Source organism: Melospiza georgiana, chromosome 10, assembly GCF_028018845.1.
Source record: "Melospiza georgiana isolate bMelGeo1 chromosome 10, bMelGeo1.pri, whole genome shotgun sequence".
Lineage (NCBI taxonomy): Eukaryota > Metazoa > Chordata > Aves > Passeriformes > Passerellidae > Melospiza > Melospiza georgiana.
The window spans coordinates 5,676,686-5,692,601 of record NC_080439.1 but is presented as its reverse complement, the minus strand read 5'-3'; the positions used below and the strand labels follow the sequence as shown (position 1 = coordinate 5,692,601).

At 39.0% G+C, this 15,916-nt stretch overlaps 1 protein-coding gene across 1 annotated transcript in view; it reads right to left on the bottom strand.

The window, feature by feature from the left end:
* NAALADL2 (N-acetylated alpha-linked acidic dipeptidase like 2) overlaps positions 1 to 15,916 on the bottom strand; it is a 401,015-nt gene that overhangs the window by 167,724 nt on the left and 217,375 nt on the right. Inside the window, exon 4 of the mRNA XM_058031067.1 lies at positions 6,454 to 6,724. Within this exon, the coding sequence (XP_057887050.1) occupies positions 6,454 to 6,724 (271 nt within the window). The remainder of the gene's footprint in view (positions 1 to 6,453; positions 6,725 to 15,916) is intronic.

Below are 15,916 nucleotides of genomic sequence, written 5' to 3'. Positions count from 1 at the left end.
TTTGAGGCAGTTTTACACCTCCAGAATACTGGAGAAATTTAAAAGAAAAAGATCCCTAAAACCCAATCCCAAGAGCTCAGAGCATGAGAAGCTTTTTACTTGAAAATTCCTCCTCTGAGTAGAATCTTGCCTTTACAAACTTAAACAGAGAAGAAAGCCCAGGTATGTTATTGGTAGGTTCATATTTACTAAGAAGATGAAGAAGTTACAGAGAGAGAGAAGATGGCACTTCCTCAGAAAAACATGACTTGGGATTTGGCAGAAAGGTTTCCACTTGACCTGAATACATTTGTATTGAGGTTTGAACCAAACACCCTTAATAAAGAGTGGGACTGACAAAAAGCCTGACTGGGTGGGCACCAGCCCAGGTATCCACTGAACTGCAGAGGTGGTGCCAAGGCAGTGGCCCTGATTATACCATAAAGATTAAAGAGAAAAATCCTCCTTGGAGACCCATGAATTGCACAAATTTCACTGCTATTCTCTCACACTGACTGCTAACAGACAAAATTAACTCTGCTTAGAAATGACGTAATTCTCATTTATTTCAATAGGAATTCTGCTTGCACTAAAACCTAAAACAGGCAGCAAATACTCTTCCTAAGCCCTCAGGGTTTGCACCCGTTAGTTTTCACCATGTAGTTGGAATATAAATAATTGTTATGGTTCAACATTGCTCCCACTCTAATATTGTACAGAGGCTTCACTAAGAAATGCCTTCAGCGGATTCTGTGCAGTGGCATGGAAGTGTTCAGTGATCTGTTATGTCTCGAGATACCAAGATGCCTCACCTTTTGCTTTTTTATCATTTAAAAATCTCATTTATTATTAATGGTATGATTACTAAAATGCCATTACTAACATTTTATTAGTAAAACATCAGGACAGCGTTGACTTGCAATTATAAAACAGCAAAAGGCTTTGCAGCAGCAGCATTTGCATCTTTGAAACCCTGCCTTCAATGACACAAAAATCTCCCAGCAATATTAATATGGGCTTTGAGCACAATGAACTACTATTATTTTTAGAGAACTGTACAACTTTATTTATTAATGGTTATGTGATATATGCCAGAAAACTGACAGGATGTTCTGCAGGACATCTCTTCAATGATCGCTTTTGGAGCCCTCGCCTGCAATTTTAAATTATATAACCTTCACATTGCATTTCACAGCTTTCTATATGTAATTATAACGGAGTGGCAGCTATGCTGTAGTTAATGTTGAATGTTGTTTTCTGCTTAAAGGTCAAGTCTATTCTAAAATCCATATTCCTAGTGAGATTGTCTTGGAAAATTGCTGTGCCTACTTGGTATGCAGAGCAGTGGTCTAAATTATGATTATTTGTGGAAGAGGTTTCGGAGAAACTCTTCTATAAATAAAAGATAAATAAAGCTGCACTAAAACTTCTAAATGTTACCAAAAAAAAAATCACATGATTCTTCTCATTTGTGTGTATGTGTTATTCAACCTATAGCCCTAACCATCTGCAAAACTGATTTCAGTTGCTAGGGATTCATTTTAGCTAGTGCATGTCTCTTCAGAGAAGAAATCTTTAAAAATGCTAATAAAGATAATAATGAACTAAATTTGGCATGCCTAAAAGAATTAAATGCACACATGCATCAAGATTCCCTCTAGCTTGGTATTTTGCACCAATGTGCCATCAAAAATGACTGAAAGACTTAGGAAGAGATGCTGCGATTATTTAATCTAAATTAAAGGCACTCTCTGCCTTTGGAATTCAAGATGTGCTAGTGAGCATGCTGCAGAAGGCTCATTTAGAAATTCTGCCTGGGGATAAAAATAACCTGGGAAGATTTTAAAATTTTCTAAAACCAACCCGCTGACACCAATCTTAATTCTGAAATATGGTTAAGGAAATTACCACTGATTAGCTGGAGGGAAGAGAAAAGATAATAAGGGTGCACTAATCACATTTCCAGCACAATGAAACCGAATCAAATGGAAGCAAGCTTTGGGGTCAAGGACTTCCTGATGCACTGTCCCCCCCAGAGGAATTCCAGACCTTTTGGTGCAGAGCTGGAAATGAAGAGAGCTGCCAGAACTGGGCTGTAAACCTGAGCAGGGAGGGGAGGGAACTGTAGGAAACACAAGTGGAACAGTAGGACACACTTCAGGCAGGAGTGGGAAAGGCTAGAGGAACAAGCAGTAGAGGAAAGGAAGACTCCCATTTTCCTGCAAAGAATCTGGGGAAAAAAAAGGGATGGATGGGGAAAGGAGGCATCTAAAGACACCATAAGAAAATGGGATACTGGATAGGAAGTGGGCAAACTCCCTTCCCTGTGAAAGAGGATCTGACAGCCAAATCAGAGTCCTGCTTCCCTTATTCCCCTCTTGCCAAGATTGAAGAATGATGGGAAGATGACTGAGTGAGCTTAACAGATGGGCTTGTACATCCCAGATTGCTTCAGGTTGCATTAATCTCTGCGGTGGGCTCTCATTTAGCTGAGAAAATGTCACCAAAACAAACGAACCGGAGCAGACTGAGACGTGACCAGCAGATGCAGAAAATCTCTTCTGCATGGTGTGGGTAGAGGCAGGCAGGCAGCATTCCCACTTGTCTGCTCCCTACAGCCCCTCCAAAACTCATCAAAGGTACCCCTGGCTGATTGGGTATAAATGCCTCAGATCAGCAACAGAGAAATCAGTAGGAACTGGGAGTGTGGATAATGGCAGGGAAGTGAGGTGACACAATAGAGGAGTCAAACTACTCAGGGGACAGAGCAGTGGCCAAAATACAAAATAAATATAGTCAGGTCTTGGGAGAACTGCCTTGGAGATAAGCACAATTCATTTCTGTCCATAACCCCTCAAATAATCCCTGCCTACATGTGCATCTTCATTCCAGGAACATGCCAGTACTTCTACTCTTGCATCCTCTCCTGGCTCCTGAACAAAAACAGTCCTTTCAGTACATGAAAGATCCAGGAATGAAACAGGATGTTTTGCTGGGCTTGCTGAGAACATCCACAAGGGTGGAAATGAACCCCAAACCAGAAGAGAGGGGCAGCAAAAGAACCAACAGGCATTTGGTGCATTATTCCAAAAGAGGCAGAGTAGTGAATCATGAGACAATGCCATACAACAGAGGACACCACATATCTCAGTTCAAAGTATGAAAGCAGACTTAGGATTGCCAAAAGTTCCTTAACACTTCTATAAAGTAAAGAGTGAAGGTGAAAGGAAAGGGGGGAAAACTTCAGGTCACACAAACAGAATTTCAGAAAATGCATGAATACAAAGCAAATACCATTTATGTTTTGCTTTAATTAGGCCGTCCTTGAATGTTATTCCCACACACCAACCATTACATCTGCTAGGACTATTTCCAGTTTCTAAAGAAACAGTGGAGGGAGCAGACAAACATTGTGGACATGTGTTTGTTCCAGAAGCTGCTGCACTCAGCAGAACTGATTGAAACCAACTGTTCAGTGCCCTGAGTGCCACCCATGCTACTGCAAGCCCAAATATACCCCAAAGGAGAATATATTCTCCTGTGGTCCACTCAGGGATCACCACACGCCTGTCACACGTGGGCTACTGACACCATTTACTGAAGTGGAACTGAAAGGGGACACCAGATTTTGGGGATTTGAGCCCTCTCTAATCAGCTCCTGCTGATGTTCCCCATCTCAGCCCCCTCCACTCCCCAGGGACAGAGCATCCCCACAGCTCCTGGATCCCAAAGCTGCAGGAGGCAGGAGCAGCACATTCGGATTCACCACACCACCCTCACTTGGAGACTGGCTGGATACTGTCTGACAATGCATTTTGCTTTAATGCATAAATTTGAAGCAATGTAATTTCCATTTATATGTGCACTCTGCTGGTCAGAGCAGCTTTCCTGTTTTTATCAAGCAGACAAAAGGTTTAAGCTCCATAAAAGGTGGCTGATATTTAAGTTTTAATAAAAATATATTTCAGGTATGTCATTCTTTCCTTAGGCTGACCTAGCCTACAATATATTATTTACATAACTGCTGCAATATCTATTTCAAAAGTGACTCGACAGCCCTCTCCAGAACTGTAAGCTGCCCTGCCTGTCACCATGATGGGTAAACACTGTCACCTTTTCACAGTCCAATGAAATATAGAGAACTAGTAAAGTGCACCATCCATCACAATGGCACTAAGTAGGTTTTTGAAGTAGATTTCAGATCACAAATGCTCACATTTTTACTCACAAATGCTGTTTAGACTGTTACCAGAAAGCACAAATTGGATGGCTCATATACAATGGCCGTATGATGAATGGACATGACAGGTGGTCAAAGAAAATGAGTCTTGCTGTTCTACAAATAACCTTGTCAACATCAAAGTGGAGCTGTAGCTCTGCTGGTAGCCAGACTGCAATAGCTTAATGGTTTTATTTGCTTCAACTTCTAGCAAACCAAACAGACAAATGAGATACAATGAAGCAGCAGCATCGAGGCAGTATTAGCAATTCAGCCTGATTAAGTGACACATAATAGGAATTTTCTGCTAAGGATGTGCCACATTTGAAAGAAAATTATTCAGGTTATGAGTAGCTGTTATAAAAATACCTGTTCACAGGAAAACCCTCGTGATTTTGCAATCACAAACCACTGCAGGATATCCAAAATACGCGACTTGTAGTTCCACTGTAAGCAATCAAGTCACTTTCTGATGGCTGAGCCCAGCAACAGCCACCACCTGCTACTTCTCATTTAAAGTTTTTCTACTTCCATTAGTTTAAATAGTAGAGATTAGTGTGTAGCATTGAAAGTCAGGAAGGTTAGATAGTACCAATTTACCTAGAGCCTAAACAAACAGGGAAATCTCCCTTTTGGGCAAAAACTCTAGATCCAAGGACATTTCAGGTAGATTTTTTTGAAGAACAGAAGAACACATCTCAAGTTTTGTAATGGCGCTGAGGTATCTCAAAGAATTGATGTAAAACCATGCAGAGAGTCATTCTTTGGCTCCAGTGCAAGGCTGGAGTTTTGCCAAAGCCAAGGTCCAGCCCCTGTGATGAGGATGGTGTGTGTGGTCCTCATTTCTGCTGAACTCAAAAAAGCAAACTGCCCTGGAACATAATGGAGAGCGGAGCCCGTGCTGCTGGGAATAACAGCAGCGGTTTTTCCCGGAACATTGGATTTCCTTCAATCTGATGAATTTGTTAGCACCGCATTGACATTCATGAAATAAAACCTCAAAGGTCACAACCATTCCTCTCTCTGATTACAGGTACTCTTACTAAGTTACAATGAGAAAATAATATTAAATATGGAGTTTTTTAAGTGATATCAGAAGGCAACCACATTCATTATTACATGGAAAAGTTAAAGCATGTATCATGCAAGTTAGGACCTTCCTACTTCATTTTGCTCCTCAGCAACAAATTTTTAGTGGACAGAGCCCCAGAACGAGGCTGACAAAATTCAGCATGGAGAGGAGGCATGTTTAAATATTAAGTTCACAATCTGTTCCTTTATAATCTATAAGTGTTCTAAGCCATGAACAAACATGTCATTTAAATAAGACAGGAAGCAAGACAGAAACCCCCAGCATCAGTGGAATAATACAGTATTTTTGAAAGGAGGAAGATGACAATAATGCAATTAGCAGTGAAATTGCAATTTTTGAATTTCAGAAATATTTTTTAAGATTTACACTATCTCAGCTAGGAAGCTAAACAGAAATGATGGCTCCTTTGTGCAATCTCAAAATATTTAGTCAGAAGCTCAAGGAAAACAGACAGGGAAGACAGTACACAGGAAAAAACAAGATAATCCAAGATCTTATTTCACTTGGCAAGTAACAAATCCAAATAGGTAGAGTCTTATTGCTGACAAAACTTCCTAGAGTAACTGCAGTAAGATAAAACCACAAATCGGTGTTTTCAAGAGGAAACGGAGCAGATATGTCAACTGAATTGTCACAGAAGAAACTATGTGAGATCCACAACCATAATTCAGAGGCTCCAGGTATTAGGCCAGCACTCCCACCAGCCTCATCCTTCCTACAAGGATCCCTCAAACCAGAAGCACTCATACATCAGCAAGGATAAAGTGAAACTCTAGACACGGCTTCCAGGTTTTTACACACAAGCAAAATGCGCCAATTCATAAACAGACACTTAAAAAGTTATAATTACATTGTATAATTAGATTCACATAGATATATGTGAGTGTATATCTATATCTATCTCCTGTGAAGTATTCATAGATAAAAGGTTGTAAGGTTAATTAAGATGAGTACGATTGGCCACATCATAATTCACATAAAAATGCTTATTTTAAGGCTGGGCATTTCAGCATATTTTCAATTCGATTTGATGATCTTAGAGGTCTTTTCCTACCTAAATAACTCTGTGATTCTGCGTGTAATTTTCCAGTCATGCTCAGTAAAAGCTCTTGTTTCCTAACTCTATTTCACCACAAGTGACAGAGACAAATGGCCACGTTACCTCAAGAGTTCCTTTGGCAGAATAAGCTGCATAGGAGTACAGGAGGTCTGGGCTGCGAAGTGTTTTGGGGTCTGTGCTGCACCGCTGTCCACTTGGATAAAAGCATTCCCCGCTGCCTTGCAGAGTGACTGTGTTTGAAGCAGGGCCCGGCAGGTCAAGCAGAACGGAGTAATTCAGCAGCCGGACATCCTCCAGGCCTTGGGAACGCCACTGACCCTCGATTTGCACTGCAACGTCTGCATCATCTCCTCTGGGGAACTCTAACAAATCTCTGAAAAAAAAAAAAACCACATAGGTAAAGTTTAATTTATTTCCCATCAGGACTCTTGTAGGTAAGTATGCATCAGTGCATGAGTTTATTAAAAACTTATCATCAAATATGCAAAAAAAACATACAACTTTCATATTTTCTTACCAAGTATGACACAAAGGCAACTGCTTTTTGGGAAATAAAAGAAAAAAATGTATGTATGGGAAACATATCCAAATGAAATAAAGAATCCTACAGAAATTATCACAGTAACTGTTTCAAAATTTACACATCATTTGATTATCAAATTTATAAAATAGCATAAATTTAACCAATCTATAAACATGAAGAAGCCAATCTGAAGTCACAACTCAAGGACGTCAGGGAAGGCATGACGCTGAAAATTGGTTGTAATTATATAGTTATAATTACATGTTTAGCTTAAATTCATCAAGGAAAGCAAATTTACTAAGCAGAATGGAACTGTTCCCCCAAATGATGTGCTCACTGTCAGCAGGTTCTTCACATTTCCTACCTGCACTGAAGGATTTCCTGAGCCACCAGCTTGGCCAGCAGAAGAGGCAAACATGGGAATTATTTTGGCAGTATGCACTGATGGTCAGTGGGAACTCAGGTTGGTCTGGGCTGGCATCACTTTCAATATTGGCTGGCACAGGGGCCACAGGATGAAGGCTCCAAAGGAGCACCCTCCTCCCCAGCACATGCCAAAGGATTCCAGATGCTGAAACTATTGCCATGATAACTTCAGAGCATGGAATTGCAGAAGGAGCAACTGAAGGCTTCCCCCACTTATGCAGACAAGCAGTCATGTAAGCAAAGAAGGACAGAAATAAAATTCATTACTCAAATAAAAAAGCACTACCCACCTGCACCACAAAAAGCTTATGGAATATTTGCTGAATTCTGTCAAGTTGGATTTTTGGAGGTTTTTTTGTGTGTCTACAAAGCTCTCAACAGTGAAAAGAAGATTAAGGACCACAGATGTGTGATTTCCAAGCACAGAGATAGTGAAGAGATAGTGACACTGCCTGAAAGCCTTGTCCACAACCTTCTCTTCACAAAAAGGCTACTAAACCTAACTGCTTTAAGGTCCCCAACAGAACTTCAAAAAACACCCTGGCTGTCTTGCACACATCAAAAATACACAGTTGAATAACGTATAGTATTTTTAAGCAAGCAACAGGTATCTGAGAATCCCCCCAGGTGCTTTCCAGGTGCCCCTGCAATATCCAAAATCAGCTGCAGTGCTGCAGGTGGGAAGCTCCTGGCTAAAGGTACTGGCTCTGCTTCTAGAAGGGTCTGCACTGCCCCAGGAGAGCCCCAGCAAGCAAAGCTTATGATGGAAGCCAAGCACAAGGGCTCCCTCCTCCACCCAAGCACAAGGGCTCCCTCCTCCACCCATCTTGTGGCTGGACATTTGAAAAATGAACATTTACTGCCTAGACAGCATCAAGGTCTTAAAGGGGCAGAAAGTAAAATTATAACACCTATTACACCTAGAAATGGCTCAAAAATTACCTACTCCATTGAAATGCCTAATGCCCATCATCACATTATATGGGCAGAATGATTATTCCAACTTGCAAAAGTTTGTTTTTTTTTAAACAGACAAATCTTGGTATAAATTTGTTTTTTATAAAATATATTTATTCAAAGCAATATGTTGTATCCCTGGCTACATTGCTCCAGCAAGGCTGTTCACACACAAAGTTCAAAATCTTTACAACAACACTGGCCTTATGTTGAGACTTCAGGGATCCTGTCAGGAACAATAACTGTCTTCCAGATTTAATGTTTTTAAATTATCTAAAATAAGTCTTCAAGCAGTCTACACCACACAGATGACTTAATCCAATCTGCAGTATATTACAAGTTTGCAAATTCATCTCCTGTGCCTGCTAATGTAATGACATAAACTTGGGCAGTGCAGAAATACAGAAAGTTGTTTGATTAACACAATCATTAATGGAATAGCTGCATTTTCCTCAGGTGATAGAAACATTAATAGAATAAATAATTAAAGAAACTTATCCCAGGCCAATAGGGTTATGGCACACTGTAACCAGAAGTATTCAGTCACAATAAAAGGAATTAAGCATTGAAAGAGGAAGATACAATAGGCAAATTGCTCCCTTACTAATAGAAGTAACTTTCCCCTTCATAATTAAATCAACATGTTTGAAACTTTTGTGACAACATTTCTGATTAAGTTACAGAAATGATCCCACTCACTATTTACTCCATAATATCTTTATAGCATGTTAAAATCAAATTGCAAATTATGAGCATACATTATTTTACAATAAATCAGCACATATTAGACTACTTTGATAAATCTTATGAACAACACAAGAAAGATTTTTTTCTTCCCAGACTTATTACAATAGCTGACTTGCATTTGCCTTTGATGCTGACTGCATGAACTTAAAGCCAGAGGAAACTGAACTCATTATTTTTTTTTCACATACTAATTGCATAACAAGTAAAATACACAAAACCAGTATTTCCTAAACCCAGTCAAATTCATAAAATTGTCAAGTTTGGCAGTTCAGCCTGGAAGAGCATCAACACTTCACATGCACTTCACAGTTCTCCTTTCCAAATGCTCAAATTATTTAATTCCTAGAATCTACAGGGCTCAGAGAGTCCCAGAGTGGATTTCAGCAGTGGGGAGGAGCAGCCCCTCGGGGTGAGGATGTTCTCAGCTCCCCGAGTAGCTGCATGCTCAGAAGGAACCAATACCAATGCAATTGCCAATTTCCATTTACAGCATCGCCTGTGACAACTTCAGCCAAATTTTTTACTCCTTTTGGTCACATTAAAAAGATAATTTATTCAGGCATTTTTTCAAGTTTATTCAATGGGAATAACAACAAAGTTTATGGGCACATCTCTGTTGCTGTAATTTTACATAATCCAGTGAAGTGGAGCCACCACAGACTGAAGATTTGGTCTCAAGTCAGAATCAACACTAATAAATGTGAAAATGCCAGTCTGAACACTCCTGTGCCTTTATTGGATGCTCTCAGAGATTTCCATAAATTCCTGACCTTTACTTTCTAATACAGATCACTATGGAACTAATGTACATCAGAACAGGACATAAACTCAGTTCCTGAGCATTCTCCTCCATCTCAAAAGGCTTTCAGAAAATAAACAGGCAAAATTGCGCTTAAAACCTAGAAAGTTCACCATGCTTCACTTGAATAAGGTAGAGATTTCCCATTTTGATGTGATGAAAAGATCACCACTGTTGAAGACTCAAAGTCCTTAACCTAGAATAATAATTTTAAATATGTTGAAAATAGATCTGTAATCATGCCAAGGGTTCTTGCAGCCTCTGCAGCATCAAAAGGCTGTTCTTCACTAGAAGATTACAGAAGATAAATGAACACACACACAAAATATACAAATTTAATTTTCGATTTGGTAACCATGGGGTACACAGACCTGCTGTGCCTTAATGGAAAGTCATTTGCTAGAACAGCATTTTTTGACACAGCTTGCCAAAGGAGAGAACAAGGTATTGCAAACAAGCCAGCTGGGACACTGAACCACCACTCAACAGATACTGAAAAATTACAACAGGTCACTCTAACAACCAAGAGATGGAATAATTTAACTATATAACACAATTACTTCTCAGATAATCCTATTAAATTGCTATAAAACCCCAAGAAAAATAATTGGAATTGCAGAAGGATTCTACAGATTCAATCTGAAAGATCTACAGGGACAAAAATTCCCCACAAATATGTAAAACTTCAAGTGTGGCTGGTTTGGTTAGTTTTTTTCTTTCTGGATTTACCACCAGTACTGAGCATGGAGAAATGCCTACACTTCCTGGCCTACTAAGAAAAAATATCCTGAATTCCAGTTTTGCAGAGTTAGATGTTTAAGCGCCTTATTCCCATATTTTGACTGTAAATTTCCACTGTTTTCTTCCAGTTCACTGATATTGTTCATAAAGCAACTTTTTAGGTAAGAGCTACCAACAAATGCCATTTTGGAATTTTTACAGATTGATTTTTCAGCTGAGTAGCTGCTCTCAGATCCTGTGAGTTGCAATGACTGCTCATATTTTGTAAAGCTGCATCAGATCAAAGTGTTCTCTTCTCTAACATGATGCTCCCAACAGTAACTAGCAGCAGATAATCACAGAAGAATGCAGGAAATGCATCACATGGGGTTATTACATTTATAGCCTCTCACGCAAGTATCTTTTTTTTTTTTTTTTAAATCTCAAACTTTGTCCAGGCTGAGTTTTAAAGATGTTTTCATATGTTGAGGATTTCAGAGCTCGTTTCAGTCCATTAAGAGCCGAACTGTGGTACCCACACACACCAACTGCTCAGCAGATGCACCAGCAGCATTTCCCACACTTTTCCCACATTTCCAGAAAGAGGAGTTATTTGTGTCCATCACACACAGTGTGCACACACAGGAAACGCTCAGGAAATACCACCTGCCCAAGTCACATCTGCTTCAATTTTAATTACATGTTCCTGTTAATTAGGGCACTCCTCTGGGCTGGTCTCCAACCTGCCCGCTTGGATTTCCCATGGTCTGAACTGATGATCACAAATTTGCTGCTCCCAAAATGCAGAAATAAATAATTTCAGGTCTAAGAGAGGATAAATATTTATCAGGAGGTGAGAGAAACACGCTCACAGTGCAAAGAGGTGCATGCAGGATCCTGAAGCACCTCAGGTTCTCAGGTTACATTGCAAAATCACCAACACCTGCTGCAGAAAAATGCTATGAAATGTCCTCTGTCACATCTACCATCAGTCTTCATACATTCTGGATATTCTGGGCATATTGTTGTTATTATTATTATTATTATTATTATTATTATTATTATTATTATTATTATTATTATTATTAATAATAATAATAATAATAATAATAATAATAATAATAATAATAGTAACAACAATAATAACAATTAATTATTATTATTGTTCTTGGATAACAACTTAATGTGCTTGCTATCTAAGGGAATATTTACAGATCTGCACCACAAATTTTACATATTTTACAATATTCATTTTAACATGCTTTAATATAAAGAAGTACAATTCAGGCTTTTAACAAAAAGGACTGTTTTATGGCAGCTTTTGTTCTCACAGACACAGAATAAATTCAATTCATGAAATGATAAAAAATAAGGAATGTCAGAAAGCAGAATGCCAGCTCTAGATTTGGTTGTGTAGTTCTCTAGCAAAAAAACACTTTTTGTAATTTTTATTTTTTAAAAAACATTATGTGTACTGTGGCTTTCAGGTATTTCCAATAAAAGGGTCATGCTCTCTCTTTAGAAAGTCATACTAAGAGAAAACAGAGAAATACTTTTAAACAAAACTTTACAGCATTTTTGCACTGTCTATAAGTCCACCTGGGTATTAGACTTTTACTGGGGTACCTGACCACATGTATCTTCTCCTATCGTGGTATAAATTCATGCAGAACTGCTCCAGGGCAAACCTCTCATTTTCCTGAGAGGTTCTTTGCCATGGGATTGAAGAACACTCTCAGATCTCAGCCCCTGCTGGCTCCCAAGCTTAGCTGTTTTGTACATTTATGCTTTTTCACTACAGGACTACCAAGTTTATTGCTCCTACCCATCACATCAGTCAAATGCCTTTATACCTTTTAAATAAAACTCATGGGGACAGTTCAATTCTCACTTTCCAACACCATGATCCAAGCCAAACTTGCATTCAAGGCAGATGGTAGAAGGCACTGAAAAATGACTGATTCACTCTCTGAGTCCAGAGTTTATTGGGAAACAAGCAATTCTTTGTTTCCCTACACTAAACATTGCAAAGTCATGAACTGGCCATAGGTGAGCCTTCCAAAGCTTTTTATGTGACATTTAGCCAGCATCCAAATCTTACAAATACTTCAGAACATTAGAGGGCCAATATGAGATAAGGAAATCACTCAAGGGGGGGACAGGTAGGCAGAGACACAGCTAGGAACAGAAACCAGACTGGCTATTTACACTTGTGGCTTCAGTTATCAAAGAAACAAACAAACAAACCTCAACAACATAAAAAACTCCAAACAACACACAGATGGTTATCACTATCCACTTTAAGAACAGTAAATTAATCACAGAACCTTTAACATGGAGAATGACAGCTCCAGTCCATCAAATGGACTATTTTATCAGATCCTAAGACTAAATTCCACAGAAAGAAGAGAGAGAAAATAACTTTTACACTGCGCACTTCAGCCCTAAAGAAGTCACTGCCACATTCCACTGCTCCCTTTGGTTACAAGAATGACACACTTTCCTTTTAGCAAAGCCAGGAGACCTTGCTTCTCCTTAACACAAAACTTCAAATGCTTACCACAAACTGGACTGATCTACTACAAAATACATTTATTCTATTTACTACAATAAATGGCTTTCAACAGATGAGCTGTTGTTAAAAAAAGTTCTTTCAAAATATGTACACAATGAAGGTACCTACACAGGAAACCTCTTTTACTATTATTAAAGGAACTCTGAAATCAGTATTTATCCGCTCGTAGAGATTGTATTCTTTTTTAAAGGAGCTGTACCCCCTTTAAATAGCCTTTAATTCACTTCATTAGCGTTTGTAGGTTTTTTATTATTATTAAAGGAACATCTTCGAAAGATGATCTCTCAATGCTTTCACAATCAGTAACATGCCCATAACTGCAGTTTTCTTATTAACTTTCACAGTTGCTAAATTTCAGTCACAAGAGACAAGTTTTCCTCTAAGGTACAGATGGACAGTGTGCATGCATAACATCACAAACTGTATCTTTGTACAACTCCATCTAAAACATTTTAAACAAGCTGCATGCTTTAACCTAAACCTTTACTTTGGGCATACGAGGGTATCTTAGCCTATACAGCAAAGGGAATAGATAATTTTATTCAAAGCTTACAGATCTGATTATTCAATGGAGAGTTTTACTCTGTTTTCCCCTGATGGAAGGGGAGCAGCAGCTCCACACAGCTGTGCCCTGCATTCTGCAGCAGGTTACAGCGCCGAGGGCGATGTCGAGCCACAGCGGAAGGAGGACGGGGGGAAAGACAATCCCTCACCTTGAAATGTTTGCATATAACCCTGCATTCACTGGCAGAGCACTGACCCAGCAAAACTTCACAACCAGATCATCTCCTTTTCTTCCCACACCACAGGGAATGTGTCAGTGTCTCTATAAAATGTGACCAGCTGCATAATCAAGCCCAAGTGGTTCCTTTTACTGTCGGAGACAATTAGGTTTACTTCCAGCAAGAGACCATTTCTGTGTGGATGTGAATAGCACTGGATGGGTCTTTTTCTATACAGAAAACCTATTGATCAAAAAAACCACCAAAAACTTGAAACCTTGCTTTTTATACAGGAAATCTGCAGATGAAAAAAAAAAAATTCTCAATACTGCTCAAATGGCAGTATTTTATTCCTTTCAATGGCCAATCATTAGATTACACTGTGAACTCTGAAGTAATTACACTGAATGTGTCATTCTGATGGCATTGAACATCTTTATTGGAACTGTATGATTTAACTTTTAAATAATTCCCCAATTCTCAAAGGACAATGAGGAATTAAAGAGGGCATGCTAACCCCCAAAAAAACCAAACCACAAAACCTAACAAAAGACCACAAAACAAACAAAAACCCCACAAAACAAACAAAAGCCCCAAACAAACAAACAAAAAAAAACCCAAGCAAAACCACAACAACTTAGCACTACTTAGAAAAACTACCTATTATTTAAAGATTGAGGATTACTTAGAATTAGATGAATCCCAAAATTAATGTTTAATTTTTAGAATTTGAAAATAATGTAAAAAACTTTAATTTCTTTCATGAATTTTAAGAAGTCAACCTTATATACAGGAAAACCTAAGGCAGCCACAAGATGATGCCATGTAACCTTCCTGTTATCAGCCTCATTTTCTTATCAGCATATGTTAATTTACCAATGCAATTCTAACAGAACTGCAAAGATTCCCAGCTGATATATCAGCTTGGATATTTTACAAAAATATTTAAAAGTTCCGTAGAACGTATTGGTTAAAATGAAAACTGCAAATTAAAAGGAAAAAAAAAAGGAGAAAAGCTAAAATACCATCTTTCACATGCTTATGTAAGCAGAGTGTTATCACAAATGCCATATCACATGGCTTAGTTCTGATAATCTCCATCTCACCAGCTGAACTGTGTTTCAGATGCATTTGTTTTTATCTGAAAACACTGACAGCTTCCAAGTGACCCTTCAGTTCTGATATACAGCTGAGGAAATCAGCACTGATAACCAAAACACTGTCCTGAAGTTATTTACACTGCACCACAAATCCAACTGCTTGTGGATAAACTAAAAGCTCTCTCCAAAGGAGCAAGCATAAAATCTCATAAAGACAGGCTTGGGAAGAGGCCACAGGAGATCATTTGGTTTGAGGCAGGCTCAGCTCACCCCACTGCCACTCCAGGCATTTGTTCTCCTGCCCTTTTCCAAAGATGTAAACCTCTTGTCCATCCTAAATAATCACCCTGCTGTATTTAGATACGCTGCATTTTCTCCTTTCCCCCCACTCATGCTGAGAACAGACTTATCTTCTTCTCTCTGCAAGTTTTTTTCCGTATATAAGGATTGCTCTCATGGCCTTCCCTCAACTGATCTTCTCTTAAAATCAAATTTCCTCAGTCTTTTCATCCATTTCCTAAGAGCTGCTGCTCCTGATATCTCCAACTGCCTTCCTTCACCTCTTCTGGCCCCTTTCCAGCCTGTCCCCACTCCACTTGAAGTAGAAATCCAACAAAAGGCCATTCTGAATATGCCATTTGCACTGAAAATGAAGGATTAATATCCAATTATCGTCTGCCTCCATAAAATTCAATTATTATCCTTCTGCTGTCCTTTATTTTGATTTCAACCCTGTACCTCTGCAGTGAGTTCATCGACTCCTTCAGCTCTGCTGACCTCAAAGGGGCCTCATCATTTCATCACTCATTTGCCTCAGGAGAGAATGGTCCTGAATACATCTCCATAGACTAATAAAACAGATCAGGCCTTCAAAGTGCTGAGAATCCACTGTTTAAAATGAATTCACCTGTCCCCCCACCCCAAATGAAAAAGTTCCCTGAAAGACAACTAAGCTTAAATGCTAGACTTCCAGAATTGTTCTATCTGCCCCACACC